This window comes from Gorilla gorilla, chromosome 14, assembly GCF_029281585.2.
Source record: "Gorilla gorilla gorilla isolate KB3781 chromosome 14, NHGRI_mGorGor1-v2.1_pri, whole genome shotgun sequence".
Classification (NCBI taxonomy): Eukaryota; Metazoa; Chordata; class Mammalia; order Primates; family Hominidae; genus Gorilla; species Gorilla gorilla.
The window spans coordinates 110,149,167-110,166,625 of record NC_073238.2 but is presented as its reverse complement, the minus strand read 5'-3'; the positions used below and the strand labels follow the sequence as shown (position 1 = coordinate 110,166,625).

At 40.2% G+C, this 17,459-nt stretch overlaps 1 protein-coding gene across 1 annotated transcript in view; it reads right to left on the bottom strand.

Moving 5' to 3' along the window:
* Positions 1 to 5,331, bottom strand: part of CLDN10 (claudin 10) — a 148,186-nt gene extending 142,855 nt beyond the window's left edge. The window contains exon 1 of the mRNA XM_004054654.4: positions 4,904 to 5,331. Within this exon, the coding sequence (XP_004054702.1) occupies positions 4,904 to 5,117 (214 nt within the window). The 5' untranslated portion in view covers positions 5,118 to 5,331. The remainder of the gene's footprint in view (positions 1 to 4,903) is intronic.
* Positions 5,332 to 17,459: the final 12,128 nt, after the last annotated feature.

The window sequence follows — 17,459 nt, the reverse complement described above, 5'->3', positions numbered from 1 at the left end:
TCACCCAGGCTGGAGTGCAGCTCGATCTTGGCTCACTGCAACCTCTGCTTCCTGGGTTCAAGTGATTCTCCTTCCTCAGCCGCCCAAAGAGCTGGGACTACAGGGACCCGCCACCACACCTGGCTAATTTTTGTATTTTTAGTAGAGACAGGATTTCGCCAAGTTGGTCAGGCTGCTCTTGAATTCCTGACCTCAGGTGATCCACCTGCCTTGGCCTCCCAAAGTGCTGGGATTACAGGCGTGAGCCACCGTGCCTGGCCTCTTTACCCCCATTTTTATGGCATGGCCAAATAAGGGGGTGGGGAGAGAGGTGAAGCTTCTGGAAAGTGAGGAGAGAAGGCTCACACTCCTGCAGACAGCCAGCATCATTTGACTGCAGCTTCCAGATGCCTGTTTGGTTTCATTCCACTGAAATCCTGGCACTTTGACTTGGGTCTTGTGGTCCTTTAAGGTCATTTAAACCTATCTCAACCCAGATGCTGAGAAGACTGTAAACAGTCAGGAACACAGGAAGCTGGTTAAGATAACAGATAAGGGGGAAAAAAAGGCCTTGGCAGGGCACGATGGCCCATGCCTGTAATCCCAGCACTCTAGGAGGCCTAGGCTGGAGGATCACTGGAGCCCAGGAGTTTGAGACCACCCTGGGCAACATCACAAGACCCTGTCTTTACCATGTCCAGCTAATTATGTTTATAAATAAAATTATAAACAAAATTATAATTACTTATAAGCAAAAGTAGCAGGGCATGGTGGCACGTGCCTATAGTCCCAGCTACTCAGGAGGCTGAGATGGGAGGATCACCTGGGCCCAGGAAGTCAAGGCTGAAGTGAGCCATGATCGTGCCACTGCACTCCAGCCTGGGTGACAGAGTGAGACCCTGTCTTAAAAAACAAAAATTAAAAACAGAAGGAAAGACCTTAATCCCATGAGCAACTATAACAATTATAATAGAGGATACTTTTATGGCTATAATTCTTTGGGAAACTTCTACTGCCAGGTGGCGAAGCATTGTGAAGTTCTGGAATTGAACTCTAGGTTGAAAGATACCTGAAGGAACTCTTGGAGACCCGTTCTCTTAATTTATGGATGAGGCACAGAAGGTGTCATTGCTGAAGTCAAGGTCTCACAGCAAGTCATAAAGGAGCCAGAATGCGAGGCTCAGTCTGCTGAGTCATAATCCACTGACCTCCCTTCGGGTTGCCTGCGCGCATTTCCTCACTCGCTCCTCAATTCAGCACACTCCAGCCTTCCCCCGGGAATACAATTTTGCCCTCATCGCGAACCATCTGTAGTCTCACTCATTATTTGGTTAATTCAGTCATTTTGCAGCTATATATCCGGAACCCAGCATGTGCCAGGGGCACGACAGGAACATGACAGATCCAGACCCTGTCCCAAGGTGATCAGGATTTCCTTCAATCCCTCACTGCAGCCATGCTTCTTGGATTCAGTCTTCCCCCTCAGAAAGAACTGCTTGTCTCCCTACTATGAGAGATGCTTTACTTTCATAGTGAAAGCATTCCTATTAACGTTGATATGACAGAAAAACAAAACACAACAAAACGAGACCTAGCTTATGGTAGACTTAGTGTCTAAAGATAGTGAATTGGCTTTGGGTTTTAATCAAGCTTTCAGGCTCCAATAAGAATTGGATTGCACGTGTTCCTACGGTTTATTTCACAGAATGACAGTTGAAGGTGGCCTCTGTATTTTTTACTATAGCTATAAATGCTGCTCACCCAAAGAGCTGTTTGCTCACATCAAATTTTTAAGGGATGTAGTCACTATTAATCCAAATGAAGCCCTAAAAAGCTGTGGCTACACTGGAGCATTCAAGAGGGTTAGCTATGGGAAGGTATGACTCCAGCAATGAAGTTATATAATCAGCAAGAAAAAAAAAAATACAACCGCGACAGCTTAGACAGATTTTCTGCTTTTCTTTCTTAGAGGAGGTTTAATCTGGCCTAAGTCTAAGAAGATTTGTCTCAAATTGACAATATAGGCTTAAATAGTTTATTATTTTAAAAGGTGATATAACCATTTTCATTCTTCATTGACTTCTGAGTTCTTTTCTCAACTTATAATTATTGCGATGTTGGAGAGATTATTAGCATAGATAGCTTTCCGGATTCCCTCATTATTATGTTTTCAAATAGAAATAAAAGAAAAGCAACCAGCAATGACTCCATGGGAAAGGAAATCCAAATGTATGAATCCCCGTTTCCTTTGGAAATATGAATCAGTGTTTCTGACATTGAAAACAGATTTCTGCAGCAAAGTGTATCATTTATAAAGATTTTGACTCAGGATGAAGAAGGTAGAGAGATTATATTAATTTAATTGTACTTGTTCTTAGGGAAGCATTGTCAGTGGGTGAGATTTTCAAATTACCTCCTATGTGCAGGGTATACAGGAGATAGAATAAATTATTTTTACAATCAATAAACAAAGTTAACTTTAAAAATAAAGTTTTGGCAGGCGTGGTGGCTCATGCTAATAATCCCAGCACGTTAAGAGACCAAAGCAGTAGGATTGCTTGAGCCCAGGAGTTCAACACTAGCCTAGGTAACATAGTGAGATCTGATCTCTACAGAAACCTTTAAAAATTAGCCAAATGTGGTGGCATGCACCTGTACTCCCAGCTACTTGGGAGGCTGAGGTGGGAGGATCACTTGAACCCGGGAGGTGGAGGTTGCAGTGAACTGAGATTGTACCACTGCACTCCAACCTTGGCAACAAAGCAAGGTTCTGTCTCAAAAACAATAAATAAAAAAAAGAAAGTGTTAAGGGTGAGAGATATCTGGACCATAATAAAATGCCTAACTCTGTGATGATGTGTTTGGGGAAGCAGCGAGTTGAAGTCATGTAAAAGATACCATGGTTCTTTAACCCACTTTGAAGCTAAAGTTGAACACATGTTTTCCCCAATAAATGGGTTTCATTAAGAAATACAGAATGAAACATATTAAGACAATTTTCTTTTCTTTTTTTTTTTAAGATGAGGCCGGGCAAAGTGGCTCAGGCCTATAATCTCAGCATTTTGAGAGTCAGAGACAGGTGACTCTCTTGAGCTCAGGAGATCGAGACCAGCCTTGGCAATATAGAGAAACCCCATCTCAAAAAATATATATAATAATTGAACAGATAAAAAATGAACCCAATTAAAAACAAACAGACTTACCATATGCCATCTCTTCTACCTGATTCCTAAGGTGAAAAAGGGCCAAGAGGGGCCCCTGGAGAAAGAACGATTGTAAGAGGTGCAGAGTGACAAGAGGGTCTCCACACACGCTCTTCTTTTCCTCTGTTTCTAGGGCAGTGTTCTATATTAGAAGGAGCAGTGTTGAAATACCCAAAATAAGTTTAGAAATTGAGCCTGAAGAGAGACATAGCATGGAGTCCTCAAATGGGTACTTAAGAAAGTCCATGTTATTTCAGGGCCTAAGTGAGGCATCCACGCTTGAATATTTCTTTTGATTGTCATTAGAAATCTCCTGGATTTAGTTAAGTATTCTCTCTTTATCCCCTGGCACTCATTGTAGACTAATGATGTGCATACTTGACACAAAATCTCCTAACACATTATGCTTTAGTAACTTCCTAGTTAAAATTTTATTTCATTTTCTTTACTGGGGCCAAGGTACAGTTTTACTATTTGACTGTGAAAAGTCTATATTTTACCAAGAAACAAAGAGCAATTTTTAAGGTAATAAACCCACAACTTGTGGCAGATTTGTAAATGTATCAAATTTGCAGAAAGCAGAGGCAGATAGTAATTCTCATAATGACAGGAAAGCAAATGACAATTGTTTCCCTGAAGGCATCCTGGAGTATGAAAATGTCCTTAAAAAATATATGTTCTCTCTTTGAGATATGTACACTTGTAATAGAGTTTCTAATATGCACAACGATGAAAGCTTGCCCCATGTATTCTTAAATAAATAAAATCAGGTAACCAAAGGGGAAAGTAAACAGCATTTTCTTTCACTTAACCGCTTTCAAATTTTTCTTGCTGTTATTTTATCATTCAATATGGTTTTTTGTTTCGTTTTGTTTTATATCTAGGGTGTGACAAACATTAAAAAAAACATGGAAACCCCTCTGAAAATAGAATTCCTTCCTTCATTATCAGGAATCTAGGATAAAGTAGATGTAAGGAGACATACGGATTACCTTACAGGCCTTTTGGAATACTCAGTGTGACTCCAAAGGAAAGAGTGGAAGTGGTTGGATTGTTTTAAAAGCCAGTTTCAATTTGCCATCATTTGCCAGTTCCAATCTAGCAATGGCATATTACATATATATGTGTGTTACATGTGTGTGCATGAATATATGTATATATATTCATATGGATACCTGTGTGGGTTATATATGTGAATGTATATATACACACATGTGTGCATATATATATACACACATGTGTGCATATATATATACACACACATATAGATACCTCTGTGTGTGTGTGTTTGTGGGTGTATATATATATAGAGAGAGAGAGACAGAGAGAGAGAGAGAGAGAGGAAGAGAGGGAGAGACAAGTTTAAATCAATGAGAGCGTTTCCTACATAGGGGTGCTGACCCATCAAGATTCCTCCATGACTCAAGGCAAATCGAAACTGACTTTTAAAACAATCCAGTCACTTCCACTCTTCCCTTTGGAGTCACACTGGGTATTCCAAAAGCCCTGTAAGGTTATTCTTACATCTCCTTTGTCAAATAAAATAAATGTCATTCTTTCAGCCAATACTCATACACCCCATCCTTCCTAGGCAAATCTTGGCACTTTGATTAAGCACTCAGTCTTCAGAGAGTTAACAGCCAGCCATAGACAGCTACTTCAGCACAGGCGGGGGGAAAAGTACATTTTACCTCCACCCCAAACAAAGCCATTATATTTACCTGCTACTTTGAAGATAGTAAAATGCGGTCGGCAATGGAAAGAACCCAACGCGTTACCTGCGCAGTTCATCCACAGACCCTGGTAAACCCAAGTGGCTGTTATCACCGAGGAGGCTCGCGTGGTCACTTTCCACTCATTGGACGTGGTAGCAGCAACGAGAGCTCCAAACCCTCCGACACCAGACACCAGAGCCCAGATCTGCGCCCTGGACATGTCGCGCCGCCTTCTCCAGTGACACTGTCCGGTCAGAACGCTTTGGTGGTCTAGGCATGCAGCCGATAGAGAACACTTTGACAAGCGTCACAGCCAGCGGATGTGGGTAGGTGACAGCGTTTCATGCTCGGATGGCCTGAGGAAGTACAGGAATTTAGGATCAAGTATGGTTTACCAATGACATTTTAGAGATGGCCTGAAAGAGTCGTTGCGATTTTCTACACGGGTATTTATTAAAATTTCGTAGGCGAATTTTAAGGGTTTTGATTTCGCAGATTTTTTTTAACTTGGCACCATAGTTAATGCTTAATTTTCTGTTAGCCTGAAGCTTAACGAACCATGCAACTACCAGATATTACAAAGTACAAATTATACAGTAACAGTTAAAGCTTATTTGACCAATTGCTTTAGTCTCACTTTCTTTTGAATCTTTACATAATTGAATCATATTGTAGAAATTCTCTCATAACCTATTTTTTTTCGTGTAACACTGTATTTGAGGGATTTATCCATGCTCAGGGATGTAGCTGTCATTCATTAAATATTACAGCTGAATATAGTATTTCATTAAATGCAATTTAATGAACATGATTTATTCATGTTCCTGGAGCTGAACATTCGTGCTGTTCCCTTTTCTCCGTAATAACCATTGGCGCAGCTATAAACATTCTTGTGCATTTCTTCTTGTGCACGTGCGTGAGAGTTTCTCTAGGGCGTACCCTACAATCAGAATTTTGCTAGGATGTAGGAAACACTCATCTTTAACTTTATAGATAATGCTAAATTGTTTGACTAAGTAGTTATAGCAATTTAGAGTTCCACTGGCAGTGGCTAAGTTCTCCGTGTTCCACTTCATAACACTTGGTATTGTGGGGTTGTCAAGATTATTATTTTTTCTTTTGGCCAGCCTGATGGGTATAAAGGTGTCACATTATGATTACTAATTTATATTTTCTGATTACTAAGGGGGTTGAGCATCTTTTTGTGTGTTTATTGGTTATGTTTTTGTCTACAGTGAAATATGCAACTTTTGCTCACTTATCTACTGAGTTATTTGATTTTTTATAATTTATTTTTAGTTATCTATATACTCAAGATAGTAATCTTTTGTGGATTATTTATGTTGCAGGTATCTTCCCCCAGTTTGTGGTTTGTCTTTATGTGGCCATTTGAGAAAGAGTCTTGGTTTTAAGATAGCTAAATTTATCAAGTTTCACCAAGTGATTTGTGGTTTGAGATCTTGATTAAGAAATCCCTATCTTGGGCCTGGCATGATGGCTCCCAGCTGTAATCCCAGCACTTTGGGAGGCCAAGGTGGGAGGATCACTTGAGGCCAGGGGTTTGAGACTAGACTGGGCAACATATTGAGACACTGGCTCTATAAAAAATACAAAAATTAGCTGGGTGTTGTGGTGCAGGCCTGTAGTCCCAGCTAGTTGGGAGGCTGAGGTGGGAGGAGGATGCCTTGAGCCTGTGAGGTCAAGGCTTCAGTGAGCCATGATTGCGCCACACACTCCAACCCAGGTGACAGAGCTGAGATCTTGTCTCGAAAAAAAAAAAAAAAAAAAAAAAAAGAAAAGAAAAAGAAATCTCTACCTAAAAGAAAATAAATATTTCCCCTTTACTTCAAAAAACTTCGAAGTTTTAACTTACATATTTAAGTTTTTAAATCATCCAGATTAATTTTTCTGTGTCTTGTGATTTGGGACCTATGTTATTTTGCAATGTGGAAACCCACTTTTCCAATTTTATTGAGTAGTCCCTTGTTTCCCTATTGATCTGCAATGTTACCTCTGTCATACATGTTGGGCATCAATATTCACATGATCTGTTTTTGGATTCTTTACTCTGTTCCATTTATCTGCTTGACTGTTCCTGGGCCAGTACAATACTTCCTTAACTCCTCTAATTTTATAAATATATCTCAAAATCTTATCGGTGAGTGTTTTACCTTGCTTATCTTGCTCTTCTTTTTCAAGAATGTTTGGATTTTTTTTTTTTTTTTTAGCTCTTGGCTATTTCTTATATAATTTATTTTATTTTATTTATTTATTTCGAGACAAAGTCTTGTTCTGTTGCCCAGGCTGGAGTGCAATGGTGCGATCTCAGCTCACTGCAACCTCCGCCTCCCGGGTTCAAGTGATTCTTGTGCCTCAGCCTCCCGAGTAGCTAGGACTATAGGCGCCCACCACCACACCCTGCTAATTTTTGTATTTTAGTAGAGACGGGGTTTCACCATGTTGACCAGGCTGGTCTCAAACTCCTGACCTCAGGTGATCCACCTGCCTAGGCCTCCCAAAGTGCTAGGATTACAGGCATGAGCCACTGTGCCCAGCCCTTACATGTTTTAGAATCAGTTTATCAAATTAGACACATACACATACATATAGATTGGGAGGTTTGCTGGAATTGTTTTGCAGCTATTTATTCAGTTTGAGGAAAATGGATAGCTTTATAAAATCAAGTCTTCCTGTTCATGAACGTCGTATATCTCTTCATTTATTTAACCCATCTTTAATGCTTTTAGTGACATTATATACTTTAATCTCTAAAAATAGTTACTTTTTTGTTATATTTATTCTTAAAGTTAGGACTCATTCTAACATCTATTTTGTACTTAGTTTGTCCAGTTTTTTTCTTGATTATATGTAGGGAGACCCCCTGAAACTATTGCTATGGAATGAAAGATGAAATGCTCCTGATTATTGTAAATACAAAATTGCAGACAGGATTGTGTAAAGACAATGCCGGGTCGGACTGCCAGAACAAGCCAACAGTGCGTGATGTGCTTCCCCCTGCAGAGAGCCTATGAATGGACGTGCAGTCAGGGAGGTTTCACATCACCAAGATTCCTATCCCAGAAAAGCAGATGTTCATAGCTCTGGGAATGGAATGCAACCCTTGTGGGGAGCCTATAAACGGACGCATGGGGGGGTGCCTGTCCATATGGATAAGATAGGGCTATAAACGCCCTCATCTTGCCACAGCTCTTCTAGGCCTCTTTAGGGTTAAAGCATACTCCCTTCTGAGAATTTCTGGTCTAACCAGTTGTCTAGCTTCACGTCCTGTTTCCATGGATTGTTTGTAACCAGCTTTTGTTGCAATTGTTACTGCTGATTAATATCTTGCTAATCATAGGTTATGGAAATACCGTGTTTCTGTTCTAAGGCTCTGTTAGAAATTACTGATGCACACACTATATTGTAAATTCTTATCTCTGTATACTGTACTTCTACATACAAATGTACTGTACTTCTACATACAAATGTTATGTTAAAGAATTACTTCATCCCCATGTGACCATCTCACCTCATAATCAAATGACCCTAAATCCCTCACTAACCTATCCCCGCCCTCACTAAACTTAATAATAAATGCTGGTATATCCAGTGCATTGTTGGCACCGCGGGACCAGAAGGCAGTGACCCCCCTGGATCCAGCTTTCACTATCTTGTGTGTGTCTATTATTTCTCAACCTGCCGATCTGCCTGGGAACAAAGAGAGAGCCCTGTTGCATTGCGGGCTGCTGGCCAGATCCCGCAAGAAGTATACGTATAGTTTTTCTCCTTTCTTGAGTTGTTTTAAATTGACACCTTTTTCACATTTCAATTTTTCTGCTGCATTAAATTGGAAATTACACTTTATTTGCATTGTTTAGTGATTACTATAAAAGCTTTAATGTATATTTAGCTTAATATATAAAAGTAATTGGCCAGATATGGTTGGTGGCTTACACCTGTAATCCCAGCACTTTGGGAGGCCAAGGTGGGTGGATCACCTGAGGTCAGGGGTTTGAGACCAGCCTGGCCAGCATGGTGAAACCCCCTCTCTACAAAAGTACAAAAATTAGCCAAGCATGATAGCAGGTGCCTGTAATCCCAGCTGCTCAGGAGGCTGAGGTGGAAAAATCACTTGAACCTGGGAGGCAGAGGTTGCAGTGAGCTGAGATTGTGCCATTGCACTCCAGCCTGGGTGAGAGAGAGCAAGACTTTGTCAAAAAAAAAAAAAAAAAAAAAAAGTAATCATCTCAATAGATGCAGAAAAGACCTTTGATAAAATTCAACACCCCTTCATGCTAAAAACTCTCAATAAACTAGGCACTGATGAAATGTATCTCAAAATAATAAGATCTATTTATGACAAACCCACAGCCAATATCATACTGAATGGGCAAAACTGGAAGCATTCCCTTTGAAAACCAGCAGAAGACAAGGATGCCCTGTCTCACCACTCCCATTCAACATAGTATAGGAAGTTCTGGCCAGGGCAATCAGGAAAGAAAAAGAAATAAAGGGTACTCAAACAGGAAGAGAGGAAGTCAAATTGTCCCTGTTTGCAGATGACATGATCGTATATTTAGAAAACCCCATCATCTCAGCCTAAAATCTCCTTAAGCTGATAAGCAACTTCAGCAAAGTCTCTGGATACAAAATCAATGTGCAAAAAATAACAAGCATTCCTATACACCAATAACAGACAAAGAGCCAAATCATAAGTGAACTCCCATTCACAATTGCTACAAAGAGAATAAAATACCCAGGAATCCAACTTACAAGGGATGTGAAGGACCTCTTCAAGGAGAACTATAAACCACTGCTCAAGGAAATAAGAGAGGACACAAACAAATGGAAGAACATTCCATGCTCATGGATAGGAAGAAGCAATATCGTGAAAATGGCCATACTCCCCAAAGTAATTTATAGATTCAATGCTATCCCCATCAAGCTACCACTGACTTTCTTCACAGAATTAGAAAAAGCTACTTTAAATTTTATGTGGAGCCAAAAAAGAGCCCGTACTGCCAAGACAATCCTAAGCAAAAAGAACAAAGCTGGAGGCATCATGCTACCTGACTTCAAACTATGCTAGAAGGCTACAGTAATCAAAATATCGTGGTACTGGTACCAAAACAGATATATAGACCAATGGAACAGAACAGAGGCCTCAGAAATAACACCACACATCTACGACCATCTGATCTTTGACAAACCTGACAAAAACAAGAAATGGGGAAAGGATTCCCTGTTTAATAAATGGTGTTGGGAAAACTGGCTAGCCATATGTAGAAAACTGAAACCGGAACTCTTCCTTACACCTTATACAAAAATTAACTAAAGATGGATTAAAGACTTAAATGTAAGACCTAAAACCATAAACACCCTAGAAGAAAATCTAGGCAACAACATTCAGGACATAGGCATGGACAAAGACTTGATGACTAAAACACCAAAAGCAATGGCAACAAAAACCAAAATTGACAAATGGGATCTAATTAAACTAAAGAGCTCCTCCACAGCAAAAGAAACTAGCATCAGAGTGAACAGGCAGCCTACAGAATGGGAGAAAACTTTTGCAATCTATCCATCTGACAAAGGGCTAATATCCAGAATCTACAAGGAACTTAAACAAATTTACAAGAAAAAAAACAAACAACCCCATCAAAAAATGGGTGAAGGATATGAACAGACCCTTCTCAAAAGAAGACATTTATGTGGCCAAAAGTCATATGAAAAAATGCTCATCCTCACTGGTCATTAGAGAAATGCAAATCAAAACCACAATGAGATACCATCTCCTGCCAGTTAGAATGGTGATCATTAAAAAGCCAGGAAACAACAAATGCAGGAGAAGATGTGGAGAAATAGGAACGCTTGTACACTGTTGGTGGGAGTGTAAATTAGTTCAACCATTGTGGAAGACAGTGTGGCAATTCCTCAAGGAAATACAATTTCACCCAGCAATCCCATTACTGGGTATATACCCAAAGGATTATAAATCATTCTACTCTAAAGACACATGCATATGTATGTTTATTACAGCACTATTCACAATATCACAATTGCAAAGGCTTGGAACCAACCTAAATGCCCATCAATGATAGACTGGATAAAGAAAATGTGGCACATATACACCATGGAATACTATGCAGCCATAAAAAAGGATGAGTTCATGTCCTTTGCAGGGACATGGATGAAGCTAGAAACCATCATTCTCAGCAAACTAACACAGGAACAGAAAACCAAACACCACATGTTCTCACTCATAAGTGGGAGTTGAACAATGAGAACACATGGACACAGGGAGGGGAACATCACACACCGGGGCCTGTCAGGGGATGGGAAGGTAAGCTAGGGCAGGGATAGCATTAGGATAAATACCCAATGTAGATGACAGGTTGATGGGTGCAGCAAACCAGCATGGCACATGTGTACCTATGTAACAAACCTGCAAGTTCTGCAACATGTATTCCAGAACTTAAAGTATAATTTAAAAAAAAAACAGTAATCAGTGTCTTTATTCTCCTCCTGAATGGTCTTAAGAACCTTAAGATGTTTCCTTTTTTTTTTTTTTTTTTGACACAGAGTTTTGCTGTTGTTGCCCAGGCTGGAGTGCAATGGCGTGATCTTGGCTCACCGCAACCTCTGCCTCCCAGGTTCAAGCAATTCTCCTGCCTCAGCCTCCTGAGTAGCTGGGATTACAGGCATGCATCACCATGCCTGGCTAATTTTGTATTTTTAGTAGAGATGGAGTTTCTCCATGTTGGTCAGGCTGGTCTTGAACTCCTGACCTCAGGTGATCTGCCCACCTCGGCCTCCCAAAGTGCTGGGATTATAGGCATGAGCCACCATGCCCGGCGAACCTTAAGATGTTTCAACATGAACTACTCCTCTTCTGACTTCTGTTATTACTTTACTTCTATCTTGTTTGATGTTTAGACCCACAAACGGGATTTTTAGTGATATAAATGTTAGCCCCACAAACGTTATTACAATTACATACTGTTGTTTATCTTCTTCTTTTTTTTTTTGCTTGCAATTCTATTTTGTATCTTAAACCTTCCTTGTCAGTTTATTTTTCTTCTTCCTAAAGTCCATTCTTGAGAAGTTTCTTTAGTGAGCAACTTGTTTGTCAGATAATATCTTTACTCAGGCCACGCACTGTGGCTTCTGCCTGTAATCCCAACATTTTGGGAGGCCGAGGTAGGCAGATCGCTTAAGCTCAGGAGATTGAGATCAGCCTAGGCAACATAGTGAGGTCCCGTCTCTACAAAAAATATAAAAATTAGCCAAGTGCAGTGATGCATGTCCGTAGTACCAGCTACTCGGGAGAATGAGGTGGGAAGATCACTTGAGCCCTGGAGGCAGATGTTGCAGTGAACCAACATCACGCCACTGTACTCCAGCCTGTGTGACAGAGTGAGACCCTATCTCAAATATCTATATATGCATATATAGCTATAGATATATGTATATGTATATACAGAGAGATAGATATCTATATGTATGTATATATGTGTGTATGTATAGAAATATGTATCTATACCTATAGATATAAATCTTTACTCAGGACTTATTTTTGTTAGGTAATTTTGCTAGGTATTAACAAAGATTCTCTTTAACAAAACTTTATTCAGGCTGCCCTGAGGTCTTTTTCAAGTAGGCCTTGACTTTTAGACTTCCATGTTTGTCTCTGGATTGTCTAATTTTGGAAGGAATTCTGCTAAGTCAGTTTAGCTAGAATCTCTCATCTTTGATATCTGATCACCCTCTATATCAGATTGGGTTCCTCATGCTCCACCATCCCATAGGTGGTGTCTCATCACCCCAGCCTGCCTTCAGCAAGAATCTTGTCACAATGGCTTAGCCAGCATCCCCCTTTCCGCTGATGTTTCCTTTTAGTCATTTCCCATCTACTAGCCCCTCCCCTCTCCTTGGCTATAAATTCTCACTTGCCCATGCTGTATTCAGAGTTGGGCCCAATCTCTCTCTCCCCTACTGCAAAATCCCATTGCAGTGGTGTCTATACCTATTGCGATAGTCCCCCTTTTCCTTGAATAAAGTCTGCCTTACCATATTTAACAACTGTCATTGAATAATTTTTTCCCTTTAACAGTATAAAGTTAAAAGTAGGCAATTATTTTAGCTCAGTACTTTGAAAACATAATGCCATTTACTTCTGGCTGCAACTGTTGCTGTTGAGAAGCCAACAACAAGATTTGTTTTTTCTTTTCTTTTCTTTCTTTTTTTTTTTTTTTGAGATGGAGTTTCACTCTTGTTGCCAAGGCTGGAGTGCAATGGCACGATCTCGGCTCACCGCAACCTCCATCTCCCGGATTCAAACGATTCTCCTGCCTCAGCCTCCTGAGTAGCTGGGATTACAGGCATGCATCACCACGCCAGGATAATTTTGTATTTTTAGTAGAGATGGGGTTTCTCCATATTGGTCAGGCTGGTCTCAAACTCCCGACCTCAGGTGATCTGCCCACCTCGGCCTCCCAAACTGCTGGGATTACAGGCATGAGTCACGGCACCTGGCCAAGATTTGTTATTTCTTTATAAGTTTATCTACTTTTTTCTTTTTAGTTGGTTATAATATTCTCTTTACCTTTGGTTTTGACAGCTTCACTTTGATTTTCTTAGTGTGGATTTTTTTTTTTTTTTTTTTTTTTTTTTTTTTTTTTTGAGATAGGATCTCACTCTTTTGCCTGGGCTGGAGTGCCGTGGTATGATCTCGGCTCACTTTAACCTCTGCCTCCTAGACTCAAGGTATCTTCCCACCTCAGCCTCCTCAGTAACTGGGACCAAAGGTATGCACCAGTATATTTGGCTAATTTTTAGGTTTCTTTGTAGAGACAAAAAATCTCACCATATTGCTCAGGCTGCTCTTGATCTCTTGGTATCAAGTGATCCTCATGCCTCAGCCTCCCAAAGTGCTGGGATTACAGTTGTGAGCTACCACACTCAGCCGTAAGGATTTTTTTTTTTTAATCTTGTTTGGGATTCACTGAACTTCTTGAATCTGATGATTCATATCTTTAGTTAATTCTGAAACCTAACTAGTCCCTTTTGTCTCCAGATATTACCTCTGCCCCATCCTTTATCTCTTTCTGTAACTCTGATAAAATTTTATTTTTTAGTCTGTCTTATATCTCAGTCTCTCTTTAGTATTTTTCGTCTCTCTATGCAGCATTCTAGAAATGTTTTCAGATATATTTGTCTATGTATAGATGAGCTCATGTGTAGATGAATCTATACATAGACATCTATGTATAATCTGCTGTTAACCCATCCAGAATATCTAACTTCTATTACTATCTTTTAAAAAAATTTTTAGAGGTTTTATTTTATTCTTTTTCAAGTCTACCTGCTTCTTTTTCAACCTCTTATTCTTTAGTTATAATTCAAATGCTATTCAAAAATGCCCCATTTTATTTTTAAGTTTAAACATACTTATTTTATAGTCTGTATCTAATTATTTTTATATCTGTTGTTTCTTCAATTTGGATTTATTATATTTTTTCTACTGATTCTGTTACTCTTGGTGGTTTGTTAAGTCATATGCTTTGTGAGTTGTGATTGTAAGCTCATGTTCCTTCCAATTGTGTTTGTGGAAATATTTTGAGGTCTGAGTTGAAGATTTGTTCCCCCAGATAAAATTTATATTTGCTTCTGCCTGGTTATTTAGGGGAGCTAGCAACCCAAGACCACTTTAAATTAAATTCTCAGCTTTTTCTAGCCACTCAACTCTTGTGAATTCTGCTTTTAATTCAGAGTGAGTGTTTATGGTTAGAAATTCTTCGAAATTCTAGGCCAGGCATGGTGGTCCACACCTGTAATCCCAGCACTTTGGGAGGCCAAAGTAGGAGGATCACTTGAACCTAGGAGTGTGAGATCAGTCTGGGCAACCTAGTAAGACCTCGTCTCTACTAAAAAAGAAAAAAAAATTAGCCAGTCATGCTGGTGTGCACCTGTAGTCCCAGCTACTCAGGAGGCCAAGGCAGGAGGATTACTTGATCTGGAGAGGTTGTGACTGCAGTGATCATGCCATTGCACTTCAGCCTGGGTGATACAGCAAGACCCTGCCTTTAAAGAAAAGAATGGAAGGAACAAGGAAGGAAGGAAGGAAGGAAGGAAGGAAGGAAGGAAGGAAGGAAGAAGGAAGGAAGGAAGGAAGGAAGGAATTCCTATGCTTTTACCCCTTGATATGGTTTGGCTGTCTCCCCACTCGAATCTCATCTTGAATTGTAGCTCCCATAATTCCCACGTGTTGTGGGAGGGAACTCAGTGGGGAATAATTGAATCATGGAGGCAGTTTCCCCCCTTCTGTTCTCATGGTAGTGAATAAATCTCACGGGATCTGACGGTTTGATAAGAGATTTCCCTTTTCACTTGGCTCTCATTCTCTCTTGCCTGCTGCCATGTAAGATGTGCCTTTCTCCTTCCGCCATGATTGTGGGGACTCCTCAGCCACGTGGAACTGTGAGTTCATTAAACCTCTTTTTCTTTATAAATTACCCAGTCTCGGGTATATCTTTACCAGCAGTGTGAAAACAGACTAACACACCCCTCTACTCAGATCCAAGATCAAGACAGAAGATTTCTTTTTTTTTTTTTTCAGATGGAGTTTCACTCTTTTTGCCCAGGCTGGAGTGCAATAGCGTGATCTCGGCTCACTGCAACCTCCACCTCCCAGGTTCAAGCGATTCTCCTACCTCAGCCTCCTGAGTAGCTGGGATTACAGGCATGCGCCACCACACCCGGCTAATTTTTTTTTTCTCTATTTTTAGTAGAGACGGGGTTTGTCCATGTTGGTCAGGCTGGTCTCAAACTCCCGACCTCAGGTGATCTGCCCCCCTGGGCCTCCCAAAGTGCTGGGATTACAGGCGTGAGCCAGGCGCCCAGGCGACAGAACATTTCTTTACCATTATCCACGGGGTTGTGATGATGACGGAGATGACTAAGCATTACTTTTTAATTTTTCCCACTGCTTTGGGATGGGAAACAGCTTTATGCAGGGTTGTCTGATCTAGTCCACAGTCTTGCATGCACTAGCTGTAGGCAGCCAGGGATCTCTCGGGTCACTAGCTCTCGGTGACCAGGGATCCCTCCAGTAGCCTTTGGTTTCAGATTGGCTTACCTTCATGTCTTCTGCTTTGTCCTTATTTTCTCCGTATTTTTTGGCCTGTAAAGACTTTCTCTTTTTTCTTCTTACCTGCTCAGGTAATTTTCAGCATTTAAAAATATTTTTCAAATTTCTTTTTCTCACAACTTTAGGTGTTTTGTTCCAGGAGAGTTGGGTAGTATATGTAACCCACCTTATGCCAGAAAGGGAAGTGGTCAAATGTTGTAAGAGAAACATCTCTAAAAATCAAATAATATATTAAGAAGTAACAATAACTGAATTGATCTCAAATAAGGGAAATCTCAGAATTTCATCTCTCTGTAAATCTTGCTGTTACATAATCACAATTCATATATAATTGCATTTGAAAGTAGTTATATATTTTCAGTGGAAAGAGCTTTCTCTTGGGGGAAAAAAAAAAGATTGATAAACCTCCTTTTAGTACATTACATTTTCTTCATCACACTGTGAGTTGAATTCCCAGAAAAGATACGTTTGGTTCATTTAAGGTGAAAACTCAGCAATTAAAAATGAAAAACCACCTATTTTCTTATATTGTTCAAATGAGATTTTTAAATAGATTTCTTAAAATTTAGAAACACTAACATCCACCTCATTTACCAATAGCTTGATTCCAGGGCTAAGTCAGAGCACAGTAAAAAAATTATTCCAGGCCAGGCACAGTGGCTCATGCCTGTAATCCCAGCACTTTGGGAGGCCAAGGCAGGCAGATCACCTGAGGTCAGGAGTTCGAGACTAGCCTGGCCAACATGGTGAAACCCTGTCTCTACTAAAAATAAATAATTAGCTGGGTGTGGTGGCGGGCGCCTGTAATCCCAGCTACTCAGGAGGCTGAGGCAGGAGAATTGCTTGAACCTGGGAGGTGGAGGTTGCAGTGAGCCACAATCATGCCACTGCACTCCAGCCTGGGTGACAGAACAAGACTCCATCTCAAAACAAAAACAAAAACGAAAACAGGAGCTTGCAGTGAACTGAGATAGCACCATTGCACTCCAGCCTGGATGACAGAGCAAGACTCTGTCTCAAAACAAACAAACAAACAAACAAAAAACACTTCCAAACACCTAAAAAATGAAACAAATATCAAATAAATAATTCTGTCTATAAGTAGTTAATAGTCTTTCACTTTGTTAGCCAGAAAAGTACTTTGATTTTTTTTTCAGATGTAAACACATATTAGGGCCTCCTTTCTTAAGTGAAAGTTCAGATCAGCACCTGAGAAAGAAAGCTGAGAGAAATATCACCTGGGTGAGCCTGCAAGTGTTTCGAGCAAGGACTGCCTTCCTAGTTCACCTCCTACTGTGGGGGGAACAGAAGAGATGATTTATCTCGGATAATTCAGCCAAACATTGTTCACCAACCCATTGTCAAATTTGCTAAGACATATCAAATTTTAGATGTCTTGATGTTTTATAAAGC